Below are 20,863 nucleotides of genomic sequence, written 5' to 3'. Positions count from 1 at the left end.
AAGTTTAACCCTCAGAAACTGTGACACTTAGAAATGCTAAGATTGGGCTAATTATCATCTGGACTGGAAGTGTAACCTGATCATCCTCAGGGAGCCCTCTCATGGTGTTTCCTGAAGTAACAGCTTTGCTGGAGATGGGAAATGGTGGCATGGTCTGAATTAAAACCTGGTTTTGTTCTGTGGCCGCCTCCTCACACTGGCCCGTTGATTCTTGGCTTGATCAGCATTTCATCTCCTCTTTTCACAGATACAAAACAGTATCCGGTGTTTGTGGGCCACAAGCCAGGACGGAACACCACGCAGAGGCACAGGCTGGACATCCAGATGACCGTGATCATGAACAGAACTCTCTACGTTGCTGCTCGGTAAGGGACGTTCCTCACATGCACCGTCAGAGGACCTGAAGGTGCCCGTCCCTACCCAAGAGCAGTGCATCTTTCTCAGAACTTGAGGTTCCTTACTATGTTATTTAAGCGAAAAGCTACCTGTGTTTGTCAAGCGATCATTCTTTCAAGATCTTCCATGTCTGTTTAACCTTTTGGGAATCTTTCTATGTCTGCTTAACCTTATGTGGATTTACAGAGAAATAATTGTGTATCTTGAGGCTTACGACTCAACTAATCCACTGTGTTTCTTGAACATATATGCAAATATTTACCCAAGTACACAGTAGAGTACTCCACCACCTGACAGTTGTTTGTCAGACCAACTTGGATGTATCCACACATATCATACAGTGTGCGGAGATGTGTGTCTGTTATACTCATTTGAATGTTTGCATTGAATATTTGCGCTTACTTTGACCGAGTGGCAGTGGTGAGCAGAGAAAGTACAGTGCTGTGTATGTTTCTTAAGAGTCTTGTATTTGACAGTGATGATAAGCTTCACTCGTCCTTCGGGACATGGCGTCTGGATACATTGCCACCCTAAAGTGGGGTGCAATGAGAAGAATGACACCTAGGCAGGGGTCCCGTGGACTTGGGCGCATGTTCTTCCGCTGCTGTGTTCAGCTGCTCCCTGGCTTCTCTGGGAGTATGTGCCCTCTGCCAGATGACAGGCTGTGCGGAACTGTAAAGGGAACAATTCACAGGTTTCCCACAGTCCCATCCAGATTGGGGTTATGTAACTCATTCAGGGAGGACCGTCCTGAGCTGTTCCTCCGGGGACTTATCTGGCTCTAAATAGATGAGTCTTTTCACATCAGGAAGATGTGCTTATGTGACTGTAAGCCAAGGACCAGAGCAGCTAAGATAACAACAGTACCAGCTTCCTTGGAAGGTTAGTCACAAGTGTCATGAGTGTCCCAAGCCCAGCACAGACTTGACTACAAGAACCAGCAATGAGCACTTCACAATGCCACCCATGGTGGCATGCCTATATAAGTGAATGGGGTCATAACTGCATACATATCTATTTGCTAGATCCTGGAAACAACCTGTGACAAAGCCACTGCCTTCCCCACTTCCTGTAGAAGGAATTCAAGGGACAGAGATGGGAAACCAGTGGGCCCAATCAAAGCTGCAGGATTTGAATGAGGGTAGCATTGCTTTGAGAACCACATAGCCACTCTCTGTCCTATGCTGCCCACTGAGAAGTGAAACTCTTCCTCCTGTGTTAATAACCATCTAATAGCTGTTGCCTGAGAGCAGCCTTTGTAGCTATTCCTTATGGAACATTCCAGTGAGGTCTCAGTACCCACCTCTTTGGAAGCATGGAAGCTTTTTCCTCGGGATCCTTGTTAATTTCCTACAAAGTAGTGAAGTGAGATTCTACTTATAACGCTAAACAAAAGGCTGATCAAAACAAATGGTTAAGCACCGAACCCGTGAGAAATAGGTTGACTCCAGTATCGCCTATGAATTGTTCTCTTCACAGACAAGGCACCAGGAACAAAAAGGATGGAAACAGACAGCCCTTGTAGCCAGTGATTTAGCATAGGTGTGGGTTGCAGGCCCAGGGCAACAGGAACATTAGGAGCCAGGTGTTGTGTAGACAAACAAGCGTTCATTATTCCAGCTCATTAAAACTGAGACAGTTTCAGCTGAACTCTCTACCTCAAGGAAAGGAAAAAGGAAACAGAAAGGGGAGAAAAGAAGTGTACTCCTTTCTTAAACAATGTAACAGGCTGGCTGTTCCCTGAAGATCAGGTGTCTAACACCTTACCTGTTGCACTTACATCACACCCAGCCACCTCCCTTTTATATACACTCAAAACAATCTCAAAAGGAGTTCTGAGGTTGCCACATGCAGAGCCTCTCCCTTTAATTTCACATTTCCCAGCACTACCCTGAGATATCCAGATTTCTAGGTAGCGAGTTAACATGATTTGAATGAAGTTAATTCCTTCCCTGAGGCTCAAGTCATAGCAGCACAACTTAGTATTGTATTCAGTGGATTGGAAAAGAGGAAGTCCTCGGATTAAGTCAGTTTGTGTTCAAATGGCTACATTCAAGATGTCAGAGCATCACTCACATCCTAGGATGCACATGGGCAGCAAGAAATGATCCTTTGCCCTGGATTACAGTTGACTGTAAAGCATTTCTATCCATGTGATCTTTGAGATGTTGAAAAAGATTGCCACCGTCTAGAAGGAGATTTCCCTCATGGAATTGTTTTTAAAAGGTTTCCCAGTTCTCTCAGACAATTGGAGTTAGCAATCCAAAGCCAAGTCCCATCCAGAACCCTGGGGACTGATGGGGTTTGGTGGCAAGAACGCCTTCCAATTCTTTCCTATTATTATCCACTTTGTAAATTCTTCTTTCTTTTTAATCTCTAAACTACTAATTAACATAAACAGACCATGCCAAAAGGGGGCAATCTGAGAGCTTTCTGAGGAGCTGCCAATGCATATTAATCAGTTGTTAATTTACAATTCATATATTCAGCTTCTACTTAAGTTTCGAAGGGAAAAGAGGCAAGGAAAAGCTTCCAGTCATTTCAAACCCAATACCATGTCATAGGCAATTCCAGTCTAATAATGTGCCTGACCACAGTGCCATCGTAAAGCCAAACAAGTAATAAGTGAATGCAATAACTGGTCTCAAAATTAAAGGGCAGAGGGATGCTGGTCCCCCACTGAAGCTGGAAGAAGCTTCCCAATTCAGCAGTTTTTAAAGCAGGCTCCTCAGTCTGCCCTTCACTACACTGACACAAATGCATATCTTTCACTGCCAGAAGTTCACACACAGACACAAGTGCACACACAGTTCAGGAGCAGGCAAGGAAATCTGTAAGCCAACATCCCTGCTTTTCCTTTAATTTTCACATGAGAAACCATTTATGATTTTTATGTGGGTTTTTTTTCCCTCCTGAAAGAGAAGTAAATAGACTTCTCAAGAATTTAATATATATATGTGTATATGTACATATTTGAATATATACATACACTCACAAATATCATATGTAAATTTTACAAATAATTGCTTTCGCCTCTCCCCCAACCCCTGTGTCTTTCTAACTAACGAGGAGGTTTGAAAGTCTACACAGGAGCCCTGAGGTCCTAGTTCAAAGCTGTGGATAATTTTCCAGCCCCAGGACTTCCTGCATCTCAGAAAAAAGTCAATGTTATTTCAAGGGAAAATGAGCTGTTTGGATTTACCCCTGCCACGCAGCCCCTCCTCTACTGAGTGTACCTCCTTTCTTCCTTTTCTCCTCAGTTCCAGACAAAAAGACCCCTTGTGCTCTGCTCACACAGAAGGGAGGTTTAAATATAGCCCCACACCTGAGCTGCCAATTCTGTGTCTCCCCTTCCAAGGGGAGATGGGAAGCAAACTGTAAGGCAGCCAAGCCTGGGACGAAAGAAGACAGTGAAAAGCAGCACAAAGTCTCAACCTCAGCTCAAGTACATTGATACTTTAGTTCAACATGGTCTTGTGGCCGGAAAGGCTAGCTTCTGGAAACAATTTTACCTTTTTCATCTTGTCTATCAAGTTACCAAATGTAGCATGTCGAATACCAAGCAGTTTGTGCGTGGGTTTGTAGATACCAAGAGCAATGGGACCCTGTATTTCATCTTCTGGACTGGGGTGGCCTCCAGAGCCTTCCAAGCTGAGCTCTGTATGTACAGACACCTCCATAGTGCTGGGATTAGGAGAATAGTTACCAAAAGTTTACATATATCAGCCAGATACCATGATAAATCATAAGTGCTAAGTATTGTTCGAGATAATCTCTTATACTGAATTCTTTCCTTTTTTTTCTATCATGTGGGCATCTTGTGTTTTAACACATGGTCATGGGTTTATCTGGCCCATAGCATAAATGTACACTGTAGAAAATGAACTCTCTTAACTCTTATTTCTGTCTTTCTTCTATAGAGACCACATTTATACTATTGATATAGACACAGCCCACACAGAAGAAATTTACTGTAGCAAAGTAAGTCGTTTTTAAAATCTTTCTAAAAAGGGGTGCTCAGGAAATACGGACTTTACAAGCAGTGATTGAGCCAGTGTGGGAAATGCCAGCATACTCTTTGTGAGATCTGATTTAGGGGTGAGTGAGTGTTTATTACACATTCCAAAACACATAGTTCATCAGTGTGTGCGTGCACATTTGGGGGTGTTATATAATTTGTAAAAAAAAAAATCTTTTAATAAAATATTACCATGTCTATCAAAGAAAATACTACTTTTCAAAAATAAAATTCTATCCCAAAAACATATTAAAAACTGTCCCGATGTTTCAGCTTCAACATCATGCAGCACGAATGTTACTTGACTGATGAGGGTCTGGAATGTAATTATCACCCAGACATACATAACGTCTAACGTGTGCTTTTCCTCAAGACTCCACATGGGGATAAGCTAATGAAACTCTGCAGTCGAAGTTGGAGATTTAGCCTACACATTTCCATGAAAGAACACAACCTGAGTTAAACCCCTGTCTGCCTGGAGTGCATGTCCACTTTACGTTTAAGAAAATGACTTCCATATTTTAAGGGAAAGGTCTTCTCCACAAGCACTGATTGACTAGCTGAACAAAAAGGGCAACTACACGCATTTTATTAAAATGAGCACAGTTCGCAGATTGCTTTGGAGACGGTTATATGAAATTCCTATGCTTTTCCTTCATCATCATCTCAAAAAGGGAGAACATCCTGTAGTTCAATAAACAGATAAGAATCGAAAATTAAGCAAAAAGTTTCTTTCTCTAATATTTTGGTTGTCGTGGGAAATTAATCGTGAGGAAGGTGTAGAAAGCTTTTATAAATATATGTTCAGCCTCTAGTTGCCCCAAGGGAACTCTTTCTTCTAAAATCAAATGCAACAACCTCTGGGCTCTAATTGATTTCTCTCTTGATCCCTGCAGAAACTGACATGGAAATCTAGACAGGCTGACGTAGACACATGCAGGATGAAGGGGAAGCACAAGGTAGGCAATTTTCATTTCTCCTGCGGCTGCCACTTCGGGTTACGTTTTTGACGGTTATCTCCTGCCGTAGACTATGATTTGAATGCATCTTGCTATTCCCTTTTCCCCAGTAATTGCTTTTTCCATCAACTTATTGAAGGCTTTAATTTGCAAAAATAGCTTGCTCTTAATATGATGAAACATTAGAACATCTGCCAGGACTACATGGCAAACTCCTTGGGCACAATAGGGATGATGGACTCAGATCTGGTCTCCTGGGTGCCCCATCCTAGTAACCCACATCACAAGCCAGGGCACACCTCTAGTCTGTGGAAGCCCTCATGAATAGCACAGCAAACTCACAGGCTTCTGTGCCTTTGGTCAAATAACAACATAAAAGTAGCCTTCAGTCAGAAGCCTTGCACATCAAGGAACTCTGGAACATCTGGTATTAAAATTAATATGACCAGAGGTTGCTGTGTTCAGCTCTCTGTTCTGTGACATAAAAGAAAAACACGTTACCCTTCTCTGCCATGTTTGTTATTTACTGTTGAAATAATCATTGACATCCTTTCTTGCTTCACGTTAGCAACAGTTTGACCATGTAACTGGGGAACCCAGCTGTGTAACGTTACACGCTTGCTGTAACCCTGCTGTTGGCGGATCATGGCTGGTGGTGATGAATGGGCTTTTGTTCTGAGTGGACTCCATTCAAAACAGTTTGAACTCTGTTTCAGGATGAATGTCACAACTTCATTAAAGTTCTTCTTAAGAAGAATGATGATACGTTGTTCGTCTGTGGAACCAATGCCTTCAACCCTTCCTGCAGAAACTACAGGGTAAATGTCCTTTGTCTGTTGCAGTCACACTGCTTGGAGGTATTTCATAATTTATTGACATCATACATGCAGCAAACTGAAGAGGGGGTAATTCAACACCACATGAGTTCCCTTCACTCACCCAGCTTAGTGTATTGTTCCAGGAGAGTGATCCTGAGTAGACTTCTAAGCTTCCTGGTTGTTCAGAGTTGACTGGCATCTTTAAAGAACATTTGTTGTGAAGGTGATTTCTAGAAGCCTCTATTCTTTATTGTTCCAAAGACTGCATACTTACCACACATAATGGCATATGGATTTCCTCTCTTCTCTTTGTCTCTCCCACTGCTGTATTACTTCTCTGAGGACAAAAACTCACTTAGTTGGTAAGAAATTTCTGTTGTAAAAGATGTGTGCAAAGCACGCTGTTCGAAATTGTAGACTCTCCTTGTAAGATCTGCAAGAGAGGAATTTAATTCCATCTTGTACCAGCTTGCTGGGCCATGGCCTTACTTGCTTTGGCCTTTATACAAGAAAAGAAAAAGAGTGGAGGAGGAGGACGAGGTATTCAAGACCCAGGAAATCTAGTGTATGGGGTGAGGGGGAGTTACAGCTGAGGATCTAGGAACTCCTAAGCTGATGGAACAGGGTACCAATGTTCTAACATCTTGGCTTCACCTCTGTCAGCTTTTCTTTGGGCCACAGTTTTTCTTTAGAAAACATATTTTGATTTTCTTCTGTGGCCAAGCACTGAGACTATCAAGGCAGAGAAGTGTTGGCCATTAGGAAGGCCAAGCTCCAAGAGAAATGCTACATGTGTATGAAGTTGCTACTCTGGTCACATGATGTGACAGGTTAAGAAAGCGTAGCTTTCTGGTCTCATAGCTGGAACGTTAGCACCACCCAGAGATTCTGCCATAGCAAGGAACACATTCATGATGCTCAAAATCTGAAATGGTGCATTGAAAGCTGGTGCTTTGTGGGAAAAATTTAGGAACAAGCCACTCTCTACCTTTTGTCTTAAAGGACAGTAGGGAGTCAGACAATGAAGGTTGAGGCCATTCTAGATAGGCAGAGAAGCCCAAGCTAAATTTGTTTAGTCTCTAGACCATTTGAAAGACACAAACTGGTACATCAATTTGTTACCGCTTCCTGCTTTAACTCAGCTGTAACTATAACCACTTAGGAAGATCTCATATCCCTCTTGAGTTAGGATTTGAGCAGGTACCACTTGGGACAGGTCATTTCAATAGCACGGCGTGTGCAGAGATCCATTGCTGGACATCTGTCAGAACCACAGACCACAAAGTCTGTGAAGTTCAGCAGAAAGCTCATTTTAGGATAATGCATCTGAAAAGACCCCTGGAAAGAATGTTCTGGTGAGGGAGACTACATTAAAGGAGGTCTCTGACTTGATTTTCTTTCCCCCACAAACACAGTTGCATTTTAAACACTGCTGCTTTCTGTGATTTGGAAATGCAGTTTACAAACACAGGATAATTTAAAGAACAGGCCGCCTCAAAGTAGTTACAAACAAGAAAGGCCTGTCTCATCCATGCACTGGAGACATTAGTGCAGAAGGTAAAGATACTTGAAGTACCTTGACTTGGGCAGCTTGGTTCACTGCAGGTGACTTTTATTTAGGCTTATCTCCTCTCAGTCTTCAGTTCAATGGTCAAACTGTGCAGCTCCCCAAGGAAAACATAGCGTTAAGCTAAGAGTAGGATTAGGCTAGAAATGGGTGTGAAAACAGAATGGACTTGGTGCTGAGCTCTTACCTAATAGCAGGGTCCTAAGAAATAAGGACAAAGACAGTAGGAGCCAGAGCTTCATTGGTGAAGGTGGGCTAACCTCTGACTCATGTGAAGGGTTTACCCCATGCTCTCCTTACCATCACACGTGGTTGTGGGGATGGTTAGGTTTGTTCTACAATGGTGTTGAGGATACCAGGCTCTTTCCTGAGAATACCTTTGCCACCTCTGAGGGCCTTGCCATCCTCTATAGTATGCTGAAGGGAAACAGAAATGACCGAGGGTGACAGGTAGCATATATACTCACATGCACTGGCCAGAGAACTGTCAGAGTGCAAAGGACATGGGGGCATGTGTTCCAGAAGAAAGAGCAGTGGCATTTAGTGAACAACCAGGAAGCATCTCCACATCTACAAATGCCTACGGGCTTGGCAAGTGTGTGTTACCCATAGGGTGATTATAGCCATAAGTAAGAAAGACGTGTACCGACTTTTCTTCTGTCCAAAAAAAGGAAGAAATCCAGGGTTTTGTATGGAAGTTTAAAACTGGTATTAGGTTTCTTCTCTCCCTCTTTTCTCTTTGCCTCTGTAACTCCATACTGATAAAGGCAAATATAACTCACAAGCACATCAGTTATGACCTCTTATTCTTTATCGTAAAGGAACCAGGGCCAGGATGGGCTCTGGGATCAGCAGACAGCAGCCCCTCCCCTCACGGTTTTTGGCCTACATAATCCCCTCACCTTTGGGGCCTCCACTTCTCTGAAGATCAATCTGAGGCTGACCTGGCAGGTGCAGAGTTCATCTGAGTGTTGCCAGCAAGAGTGTTTTTCAACTTGGCTGATGCCACACTGCTCTGCCAATGACCTGTAGGAAAAATTCCAGTGTCTTCTACTGGGATTTAATCCACAAAGGAAGGACAAACAAATCCAGAAACAAAGCTCATTCTCTATAGAGTTCATGGCTCAGGAGATAATTAGGGCAGGTAAACTTTCCCTGTAATTACCTCAGAAATGCCTTAGTTTAAAATGCTTATGTATTGACCACTCCACTGGACATATGGACGTCTGTCTGTTGTAATAAGGTAAGAGCCAATCAGACATACTCAAATTCCATACTTGGCTAATTACAGAGTCTTGATCAAGTAACTTATCTCTCCAAGCCCCTTCCTTATCTGAAACCAGTAGGTGTTCCTTAGAGGGCATTCGAAAGGATGCATTTTCAAGGTGCCTATGAATTACTTTGCATGTTAATCACTTTTAAAAATATCAGTTTCTGTTACCGTTGTCGGGGGCTGGCAGTAATTCAAACCTGTTATTTCATTTAGGTGGATACTTTGGAAACTTTTGGGGATGAATTTAGCGGGATGGCCAGATGCCCTTATGATGCCAAACATGCCAACATCGCTCTGTTTGCAGGTAAATGACCTGATTTCTTCTCATTAAGCTTGTTTTGGCATCTTTCAGTTGAGAATTCGCTTGGAAGGATTGGTAGAGTCACAGTGGTACCGACTGTCCGGTGAACACTGTGATCAAGAATGCCTTTCCCATTTGAAATTAGGGTGGAAACTAAGTAGTTTTGCTTCTCTAAAGACCCCCCCCCCCCAGGATTCTAGGCCTTTGTGCCTTCAGGAAAGTTTGATAGCAAAGCACTGTGTAGGTGAGGACAACTTCAGGGTCAGATACTGAAAACCTTGTGGAAGAGCCTCCAATGTGGACTTAACGTTAGTGGTCAGGTTGACATTGGGTGGATTCTACAGTGTGTCTCTCCTAGCCTTTTCCCTGTTCCCCATTACCTTCTTCATGAGACAGCTGATCTTACCACCTAAAAGGCTACACATGAAGCAAAAGGGAGAGAAGGAAAAGAAGCTTCTGGAAGCTCTTCCACAGCAGCCGAGCAACAACAGACTTCTCAAATGCCATCAATTTGAATTGGCTACAGGCATATCTCTGACCAAATGGCCACAGTGGCTGATGGCCTAGGTGGGCCCAGGTTCCTGCTGAACAGGGTGTGAAGAAGTAGCTGATAGGCCATCGATTTCTGATTTAATGGGGTTTTTGTATATGAGTAGGTTTCAATTGGGAAGTTTATTTAGGAAATCATTGCCAGCTGTGTGTGGAAGCGGATACAGAGAGAAGTGTGGGTGTGAAGGGCTTGATTGTACCAGCATATGCAGTCACACCATTAGCTGCCATGCCCCACCATGACAGCAAACACCTGGCCTAGCCCCACTGGGAAGGGAGCTTGTCGACAGTCATTTTCTCTATGTGTATATGTGTAGCACATGTGTGCCTGGTGCCTCTGGAGGACCGAAAAGGGCATCAGATCCTTTGAGAATAGTGCTACAGATGATTGTGAGCTACAGTATGGGGGCTGGGAATGAAAGTTGGGTTCTCTGGAAAGGCAGCCGGTGTTTTTCATTGCTGAGTGATGTCACTATCCCTCCTCAGATAAACGCTCTAAAATCTGAGTACACTTGATTTCTGTTCAGTTGATACAGATCTGATTTTTTATAACTATCTCATTTGGTTTTGGGTTGCAGAATATTTGCTAGTCCAGAAAAGAGGCAGAAGTTCAGTGACTCATTTTCAGTTTTCCTTGCTCTCTTTGCTTGTGAGCATGCCCTCAAGCTTGTCTCCCAAAACAGAGAATTTCTAAAGAGAGGCCAACTTGCACTCAGCTCTCTCCACACCTTGATTCTTTGCTTTGGCCACTTGCATAGCACAGAGTTTCCATTTTGTGTCTTTGGAAACTCAGAAGCAAAGGTCTGGTATTTAGGCTAGATTGGCAAACTTAGTGAATCACATGACTAAGGAAAAGAGACTGTGACTCTCAGGACAAAAGAAGTCATCTGGTTAACCATGAGAGTCTTTGAACACTCCCTCTTCCATTCATCCCACAGCTCAGCCTCCAGCCAGCCATATTTCTGAATGGGATTAAAACCTATGTCGATTATACAACAAGGACACGTGCTCCACAATGTTCATAGCATCCTTATTTATAATAGCCAGAAGCTGGAAAGAACCCAGATGTCCTTCAGTAGATGAATGGATACAGAAATTGTGGTATATTTACGCAATGGAGTACTACTCAGCTATCAGAAACAATGACTTTATAAAATTCCTAGGAAAATGGCTGCATCTAGAAAATATCATCCTGAGTGAGATAACCCAGTCACAAAAGAACAGACATAATATGCAGTCACTGATAATTGGATACTAACCCCAGAAAGCTCTGAATACTCAAGAGACAACTCACCGACCATATGAAGCTCAAAAAAAAAAAAAAAAAAAAAAAAAAAAAAGAAAGGACAAGAAGTGGAAACTTCAGTCCTTCTTAGCAAAAAAAGTGTACAGAAAACTTTTACTATTTCCATGTTACATTTTGTTTTACATGTACTTGATGCTCCTTATAACTAGTAAAATTTCAATGCATACTATCAAACCTTTAAAAAGATCAAGTACTAATAAAAATATATTCATATAGTTTTATGCCAAAATGCTTTTAAAAATCTGTACATGTATCCCTGTTTTTTTTAAATAAAGTTGTAAGAGGGCAAAAAAACCCTATATTGATAAAAAAAATTTTTTTTTTATTTCTCAGGGCTCCCTCCTAAGTCAGGTGACCACAGCTTGGTGGCAGTAGCAGCATCCAAGGTTCCTTGGCCTTGAGCTTACAGTCAAGGTTCAAGTAATCAAGTGAAGCCAATAGCATATTTCATTTGCCCTGTTCCCTGAGCTGCTGTGGCTGTCACCACTGCTTAGAAAAATTGCCCTGCAATTTAAAAACGAAAAAATGTTTCATTTTTCATGATCCTAATTCAAAATAGTGAGGAACGGGGGCCAAGCTTCTTTCTTCCTAGCGACTCTTAGATTTTTCCCAGTTGTCCTATCTCATTTGCCTGATGCAGGAAAGCAGACCAGGGGATGTCTTTACTGTCACCAGTCTCTGCTTTGCTCAGTACCCTGTCCAACTCTTTCTTTTTCCTCCTCAGATGGAAAACTGTACTCGGCCACAGTGACTGACTTTCTGGCCATTGATGCGGTCATTTACAGGAGCCTTGGAGACAGCCCTACCCTGCGGACTGTCAAGCATGATTCAAAGTGGTTGAAAGGTGAGCAGTTAAAATAAGAAAGGGAGGTGGGGATGCATCCCTCATAAGAGATGTAGAGTCTGGACGGACCAGACTGTGGATTCATTTCAGTAATGGTTTCTGACAGACAAAACCATGTAAATTGCATCTTTTGCCTCAACTGATTTATTTACCTCCCTTTCTCCCTTCCCATAAGCTTCTGGAGTATTAACAAAACTACTAGCCCTGCGACAATAGACTACGCCACATTCATCTTTCTCTGCCTCAAAATTCATTTCAGAGTCCCCAATGAAAAGAGCTGAACAGAACATTCATGAAAAGGATCGGGGGTGAGGGGGGGTTCCGAGGTGGTGGGGAACAGGAAAGGGGCTATTCACAGCTCCGAGTGAGTCAGTGTGACGGAGCAATGTGCAAAAAGTCCTTTAGGCAATATGGACATTCCATCGTGCAAAACAAAGCTACAGAGATTTGCAAAATGTACTTATTTTTCACTCCCCGTTGCAAAGCTTGTGAAAGATGTAATTTGTAGGCTCAAGTGCCTTCTGAAATCACTAGCGCTTGCACTTCTGAAGTCATTAGAAATGGTTAGTGTTAACCACATGTCTAATAGCCCTACACTTCCAATTAATAACACGTCTTTGGCTACACTTGATTAAAATTCCCTTAACACTATGTGACATATCTCCAATTAAAGTGCCCGTTTGTCTGCAGAGCCGTACTTTGTCCAAGCAGTGGATTACGGGGACTATATCTACTTCTTCTTCAGAGAAATCGCTGTGGAGTACAACAGTATGGGGAAGGTAAGACGGGAGAGTGTCCCTGGCTCCACTGGTGACATTTTCAGAAACCCGCTTTTGAACAAGCGTTTCTATGAGTGACCTGGAAGTGCAAACTGAACCCAGTGACAACAGGGATGGCCAGAAGTGACAGACTGAGCTGCTTGGAAGGCTGATCCACTTTTCTTAGAGCAGTAACAAATTGCAGGGAGCCTCTTGAATAATTTCTACTGAAGATCTAACCAACAGATGTTTGGTTACTTTCATACCGAATTCTAAGTGTTTTGAGATGTAGCTTCCAGGTATAATTTTCCCTTTTAATTGAGTTACTCCGCAGAGACAATACGTACCCAGTATCTTTAGGCAAACTGAGTCTTGGTTTTATTGCAGAAAAGTAGAGAACAGTTACAGGATGTTTATTTCAGTTCTTTTTACCAGACATCTGATCAAGGTCACTAAGTTAGAGGGCACAAATAAAATACCAGGGTGGCTCGCACAGTTAGAGAGAGACTCACACTCCAAGTATGAGATTTCAGGCCCCAGAGGCAGCCAGTGGGGATGGCAGAGATGGTGCATACAAAGTGTGCTTTTGTCTGAGGAAAGAAAGGCTAAGCAGTCTGTATGGAAATGAGTTTATGTGGCTGGGAGCTGATCCCCTGAAGGATTTACGGCTCCATATTAAATGCCACTGCCTTATCTTTTAAAACATTCTGTTTCTATGCCGGGTTCTTTTTTTCTTCTGTTACTGACTTTTAGAAATGCAATATTAAATGAAACGCCTTGTTGTTCTGATTGTGTTGTTAAGCAGAGGCAAATTCTCCTAAGATCTTCTGGATTTCAGAAGGAACTGACTGCCCTTCCCTGTGTGCTTTTCCCTGCAGGTTGTTTTCCCTAGGGTGGCTCAGGTTTGCAAGAATGACATGGGAGGGTCTCAGAGAGTCCTGGAGAAGCAGTGGACATCTTTCCTGAAGGCTCGCCTGAACTGCTCTGTGCCTGGAGACTCTCATTTTTATTTCAATATACTCCAGGCAGTTACAGATGTGATTCACATTAATGGTCGTGATGTTGTCTTGGCAACCTTTTCCACACCTTATAACAGGTAAGCATGCCCTGGCTGTGTTGACCTAGTAAGTCCTTCCCAGCTCCTCCCTTTTCCCTGGGGAAAAGATGGAAAGGCAGCCGTCACTATTTGTAGAAAAAAAAGAAGCATTTGCTCTGAGTTTTCATCAATGAACTAATTAGAATTTATAAGCATTATTAAATTAAGGTTTTATGGAGAGTAAGGTATAGCAATATCTTCTATTTATATGAATGATGTATAAATACTTTCTATGGGATTCCTTTCTTACAAACCAAATTTTATTGCCTGTTTTTTATACATGAGGAAGTTGCTTAAAACATTCCTTTGCTTGGTCTAGGTAGTCAGTGATAGAAGGGACAGGTTTGAAAATTAAGAGTTTTTGTCCTGTTTCACTTGTATTGTTTTCTTCACAGGAGTGGGGGGGGGCATACGTGTATGCATTTAGAGATTCTATATGAAATGTCACCTTCTAGGAATACACTTTAGATTATACTTTTTACAGGGACTTTCATGAACATCATTAGAGTCTAGATGACAGGCATGAAAAAATGATAAGATTGGAAGACAGCATCTCGAAAGACATGCCTAGGAATTGAGTAGAGCCCCGAGCAGCATAAGCTGAGGGATGGACTTGCCTCCTCAATTACAGGGAGGGCAAGGGTCAAGCTTTTCTCACTGAAGAAAAATGAAAGTATGAGCTTATACTGAAATATCCGATTAGATTTAGGTACGTTTTAATCATCTATAGGGATTTTTAGAATTGAGGATAGGAAAGATATAAAATATCCCAAGTCTTTCATAGTCATATTTAAGGTCCTGTCTACCTAGGAGTTTTAGGAAGCATACCGCTTTGTTATATGGGAATGCAAGGGTCAATGAAATTTAAGACTATATTTCTAGTTGAGGTGTTTGTTTTATTGAAGGTGTGGTTTATTTTGTGATTATGACACTACAGCGAGTTTTTGCGTATTCTGGATGATCTATTTTTTTGAGTGGCCCTAAATTTATCTTCTTCTTATGTTTATGTGTTCTCAGAAATATTATTTGTTCAATAAGATCAGACAACCTAGCTTGCTAATCTACAAATGTCTTTAAGACTTGGTTATTTCTGATTCTGGCAGTCCTTGAAGGCTGCCTCTTTACCTGGGAAAAAAGATCAAGCAAGCACCTGTTCTAGCACACCAGCCCATCATGGCCTGGCTCCCTTTCAGCCTGCCTCTTCCTATTTCTGGTCACATGCTCCATACCGCCAGCTTACCAGACCTAAGGTTTGGTTCTCTGGAGTGGGTCCTTTTCTCTCTGTGAGGTCCTCCAACCTGACCAATGTCTGCCCATAAAAATCTGGTGGAGGGATCTCAGGTCATGAAACCTTGTGCTAACAACTCTCATGCAGAGATCTCGCCAGCCTGCTCAGAACTTGGCTCCATTGTAAACAGTGGCCTAGCTACTACTAAAGCAGGGCCTTGTTTAGGTGGCATTCATGAAACTTCTATCAGTAGCTCCTAATTCTCCCCACACAACAAAGGAGTGTGACGAAAAGTGATGGACCTTCTCCCCCCTTGAGTTTACTACAACTAGCCAATTTTTTTTTTTTTTTTTTTTGAGACTGTTGATGCATTTGATTGGCAGATACATTTTCTTTACACATTGTGATCCCTTCATTTGTGATGGTCAGGGTATAGACTGTAAATTCTACCTGTCTGTAATAAGAGTTTTCTAAAGGACTGTATTATAGTTACTTGAGTAACACCTTGTATGAAATGCCCTTTACAGCATCCCCGGTTCTGCAGTCTGTGCCTATGACATGCTTGACATTGCCAATGTTTTTACTGGGAGATTCAAAGAACAGAAATCACCTGATTCTACCTGGACACCGGTTCCAGACGAGCGAGTCCCTAAGCCCAGGTACATGCACATATTTATTTATTCAGCTTTAAGGAAAACTCAGAAATGATGTGAAACTGGCTTCTCTCACAGTGAGCATCCTGTCCACCACTCAAGTGGCTTCCATGACATGCCAGGCAGATAGGGATAACAGAACCCAGAGTTATCTTTAGTTCCTACAAACCATGACTTTAGTCTTCTGGTTGACATATGTGAATGTGGTTTGTCCACTATAATAATAGGTGATAGGAGCCATCTGCTCCTATTGGTCTATAGGTGGAAAATTAAGAACCAGAGAGTAAACTGTATTATGCAAGTTTATTTAACTAAAAAGATACTTGTGCTGTGCTTCCCTCTAGTTTTTATATAAACTCTTATCTTTAATCCCAATAAAATGTGAAATATAAGTAACACACCCTGGCTATTTGGGAACAGGTGGGGACAGAGTTGTTCAGGGCTCTGGGTCAAGGACAGTGGGTTGCTTTTCTACACTCACATGTAGTGTGTAGTCTTAGCCTTTTCTAAGCTGTGCCATAGACTCTAACACAAAGAAACTCATGACCCAGAGACACTGAAGATATTTCTTGATCCTATAAAACCTCTTCAGATTCTACCATTTAATAGCAAACTCAGGAAGAACATCTCTCCCATCCTGTCCCTATGTTTTCCAACTCCGTACCTCCATCTTGTGTGGTCTCAGTTACATGGAAACCTCTCCATTGAGTTTAGGTGGCACTGGAAGCAAGCCCAATGTCTTCCATGCTGTTTTGCTTTCTAATGTTCTCCTTTATCTTCCTTTCCTACTCCTCCTGAAATACCTACAAGTACGTTTAGTTGAACCAATTTAGATATTAGGGACCAAGGACGGCCAGTGGCCAACCCTCTATTATCAGTTGAGTTTCCAGGTGTATGCCTTCTCTGTTCAAAGAAGACTCGATGTAAAAGGTAAACTCTAGGGACCAGATAGATTTCCTAACGTGGCACCTGGGATCTGTCCATACCATATGAATAAGCCAGAGAAGGAGTTGAGATGGCGGGATTGGGTTTTAGGGAAAATATGTCTATAAAGCTTCGAGAGTGAAGACAGTGTCACTCTGGCATTACAAGGACATGTGTTAAGTCACTTTCTCCCTTGTCAATGTGTTTACCCACATGCTTCCATATGCTTGTCTTACCCTCTTACAATTATTAGGCTGATCTCAAAGGGCTGGCTCATTGTAGCAACATGTTATAGGGAAAGATTATATAGTAAGGGCCCAAGTTTTCCTCTTCAGCACCAGCAGGCAGCTGGGCATCTAGACTTTAGTATTTTCTGATCTGACGTTGCTGAAATTTTCATGTAACCCCCTCACACCACAAAATTTCTTGCAAAAGTTCACTTTTGCAATCTTTGTTCAGTTGCAAGGAATTGGTCCTTTAGGATAGAATCTTCAGCGTAGCTTGCTTTTTATACCTTCCAAAACCTCATAAAAACAAAAAACAAAAAATGAAAAGTGAACTTACATACCCTGAGAGCTTGTAACATTGAATCTTGCTGGTGTGTTCCTCAGTGACTGAAAAAATAATCTGTTTTCTGTGCTTATAAGAGTATTAGCATAATCCCTTCCTTTATAGAGCATATACTTCTAAAATAGAGGGTCTTAAACTGTAGGTCATGACCTTAAAAAAGACCATCCATCAGAAAACACAGATGTTTATATTAAGATTCATAGCAGTAAAAAAATTACAATTATGAAGTACCAACAAAATAATTTTATGTTGAGAGTCACAATAGCATAAAGAACTATATTAAGGGGTCACAGCATTAGGAAGGTTGAGAATCACTGCTCTCAAACCTCTAGCAAGATATGCTAGTTTGCTTTCTGTTGTTGTGATAAATTCTGTTGTTATGGAGAATTTATTACAGTCTATCATCAAGAGAAGTCAAGGTGGGAACTTGACACCGCAACCACAGGCACACAGCTTTCTGGCTTGTTCAGCCATACTTCTTGTACAGCCCAGGTTCACTTCCCTGGAGGTGGCACTACACACAGAAGGCAGAGCCTTCTTACAACAATTACCAATTAAGAACATGGCTCCCAGACAAGCCTACAGGCATGTGTGTTGGAGGCAATTTCGCTGAGGTTCTTTCTTCCCAGGTATATCTAGATTTGTGTCAAGTTGACAGATAGTAACGCATCCCTGAGAGGCATGTCCCCACACACTCACTCATTTCCAGTTTCATCTTTGTTCACGGGGGTTTGTTTGTGCATCTGAAAGGAAGCCAAGTTGCCTGGAGATGAAACTGAGCTGTACCGGCTAAGGCTCCCTTAAGGAATGAGGAGGCGGTCCAGAGGAAATCTCAGCATGTTGTACTTGGTGGCAGTGTGCATAGTTCAACATCCTCTTCTTGTGCCTGTGGTATAGTCTCCTTCGTGCCAGATGCTTAGAGAAGCAGTTCAATCAAAGAATTTGCCAGAAGACATGAAATAACTCTTTCCCCTCCACTCCCTTGATTCATTTTAGGCCGGGCTGTTGTGCTGGATCATCCTCTTTAGAAAAATATGCAACCTCTAATGAGTTTCCCGATGATACCCTGAACTTCATTAAGACACATCCACTCATGGACGAGGCCGTGCCTTCCATTATTAACAGACCTTGGTTCCTGAGAACGATGGTCAGGTGAGTGTCAGACAAACCGTGTCCTAAGTGGATTCCCTTGACTTTATCCTGTGCTCACGGATCCTGTCAGTGGACCGAGCTTTGTGAAGTGCCACAAACATCTTCTGCTCTCCTGGGCATTGATTCAGCGAGGAAATGTTGACAGGCTGGGTCAATGCCACCAACTCCCCATCGCCACATTCTCAGTGAGAGGGGTGCCAGTATTTTCAGGCTAGTTCCACACATGCCAGCAATTAGGAGGGGAAAAAAGATATTTCCTTCCAGATTAGCTCATTGATCCATTCTGCATGTTACAGGGGAGTAGTGAAGAAGAACCCGTGCGGAGTGCTTACCTGTTGGGGTTCACACATGATTGTGCTGCTGGCACGAAGGGACAGGGCATCTGTAGTGGCATGCCAGCTTGAAGGAGTTACGTGTGGTATATGCAATGAGAAGTGATGCCAACAAAGAAGCAGTGGCCAGCTTTTGGGGGGGGGGGGGGCTTCTCTGATATCATTGAACATCCTTTGTGACTGCAGGCCATTTTCAAAGATGATGGGCTTTTCTACACAGTGGCAGTCAATAACTCAAAATTATTTTTATCCTGACCATATTGAACATATGAAGAACTCTCTTGACCATAACCTAGAAACCATGCTGTATCATGGGAAGGCTGCTGTTCTCTAGTTCCTGTCTTGGTAGTTATAGTAAATAGGTATCCATGAAAAGTGGAATGATCATAAAATTCCATAGCAAGAAGATGCCTACTAGGCCTTAATTCTTTGCTGGTCTCTCTCTGGCGCCTTCACAGATGTGCTTTGGCTTGCATGTCCTGATTTTAATACTGCTATGAGCCCTCCACCTTCAGGACGCTCTTTACCCATTTGTGTAAAACCAGAAAGTTTACTGATCTTGTTGACTGAGGTTTTATGCCTCCTAGGGAAAGAATGAAGAATGGTACCCACTGCTTTCCTTTTCAATGTTAAAAAGAAATACTAAGTACTTCTTAGATCTGTCTTTTCCATTGGAACCATCAGTCTTTCCTTATTGCTCATAGAAGGGGTCATTGCTGAGTAGTTTTAGACGGTTATGGATATTTATTTATTATAGAACTTGGCCACCATACACTTACTTCCTTCTCCCTGTTTGAGTCATACTAATGTTCTGCATATGACAAGAAGGGACCAGAGCAGCTTGAGAGCATTACTTACATGCATATATTTTTTCATGACATTGTTACTAGAAAACCATGTCACCGTTGTTTGAAGTGGGAAGGAGGCCTGTAATATTAAGACTTACAAGACTTTTCTTTTTTTCAAATGTGATCCTCTCATTTTTAGATACCGCCTGACCAAAATTGCAGTAGACAACGCTGCTGGGCCATATCAGAATCACACTGTGGTTTTCCTGGGATCAGAAAAGGGAATCATCTTGAAGTTCTTGGCCAGGATAGGAAGCAGTGGTTTCCTAAATGGCAGCCTTTTCCTGGAGGAGATGAATGTTTACAACCCAGAAAAGTGAGTGGAACATTGGGTCCTTTCTTGGTAATTATTTGTCCTTCTATTGAGACCTTTTTCATTCATGGGGAATCATGACAGACAAGTTGTGTGATCACACCATTTCTAAAAAATACTGAGCATATAAAACACATTTTTTCCTTTGACAATAATGTATGTCCCTATAGCTGCTCACGTAGGGTGTCCACATAAGGTCTTTAAATATCGCTTATATCAGATCATGAAGTCACATGTCAGTCCAGGTGAGGATGGATGAGTCCAGTGGGGGATAAGGGTGACGGCAGGAGAACGAAACTTGTTCCTAAGAATCTACTAATGGTCTCCTCCTACCTCATGACACTAGGTGCAGCTATGATGGCGTAGAGGACAAAAGGATCATGGGCATGCAGCTCGACAGAGCAAGTGCCTCACTTTATGTTGCATTCTCTACTTGTGTGATAAAGGTGCCTCTTGGCCGCTGTGAGCGACATGGGAAGTGTAAAAAGTAGGTATTTTTTTTGCCTCGCTGACAATTCGAAATTCCATTAGTAGTTGAAAACCAATCCTGCTTAGCTGACCACCATCCTTCTCCTATAGAACCTGCATCGCCTCCAGAGACCCATATTGTGGGTGGGTAAAGGAAAGCGGTTCCTGTGCCCATCTGTCACCCCTCAGCAGGTAAGGAGCCCGAAGGGAGGAGGGCAGAGCGCCTTGGTTATTCTTCATGCTAGATATAGGCTTGCCTGTGTTCCCTCAAACCATCCGAACTCATTTCTCTGTGTGAGAAAAATTCGGTCACGGGACGGCCAGATGCCTCCCCACCTCTAACTCAGTTTATAGACACTGCTTCATACCTGGCAGAGAGTCCATGGAATAAACACCCTCAGACTGGTTAAGAAAACAGAAAGGAAGCACATTAGGCTTCAAACATAGTCCCTAGAAAGTGGGGCATGAAGATACCCGCCTCGAACATCAC

General features: G+C 42.4%; 1 protein-coding gene across 1 annotated transcript in view; it reads left to right on the top strand.

Annotated features, from left to right (window-relative positions):
• The window catches only part of SEMA6A (semaphorin 6A), a 117,427-nt gene that overhangs the window by 61,909 nt on the left and 34,655 nt on the right, over positions 1-20,863 (top strand). Inside the window, exons 3-15 of the mRNA XM_080919984.1 lie at positions 248-365; positions 4,317-4,377; positions 5,311-5,373; positions 6,090-6,191; positions 9,245-9,335; positions 11,912-12,031; positions 12,722-12,810; positions 13,668-13,885; positions 15,641-15,772; positions 18,257-18,412; positions 19,732-19,908; positions 20,252-20,392; positions 20,485-20,565. Coding sequence (XP_080776110.1) covers positions 248-365; positions 4,317-4,377; positions 5,311-5,373; positions 6,090-6,191; positions 9,245-9,335; positions 11,912-12,031; positions 12,722-12,810; positions 13,668-13,885; positions 15,641-15,772; positions 18,257-18,412; positions 19,732-19,908; positions 20,252-20,392; positions 20,485-20,565 — 1,549 coding nt within the window. The remainder of the gene's footprint in view (positions 1-247; positions 366-4,316; positions 4,378-5,310; positions 5,374-6,089; positions 6,192-9,244; positions 9,336-11,911; positions 12,032-12,721; positions 12,811-13,667; positions 13,886-15,640; positions 15,773-18,256; positions 18,413-19,731; positions 19,909-20,251; positions 20,393-20,484; positions 20,566-20,863) is intronic.

Source organism: Micromys minutus (genome assembly GCF_963924665.1).
Source record: "Micromys minutus genome assembly, chromosome: 8".
Classification (NCBI taxonomy): Eukaryota; Metazoa; Chordata; class Mammalia; order Rodentia; family Muridae; genus Micromys; species Micromys minutus.
Note: the sequence above shows the minus strand (reverse complement) of the source record. Positions and strands in the feature narration are given on the sequence as shown.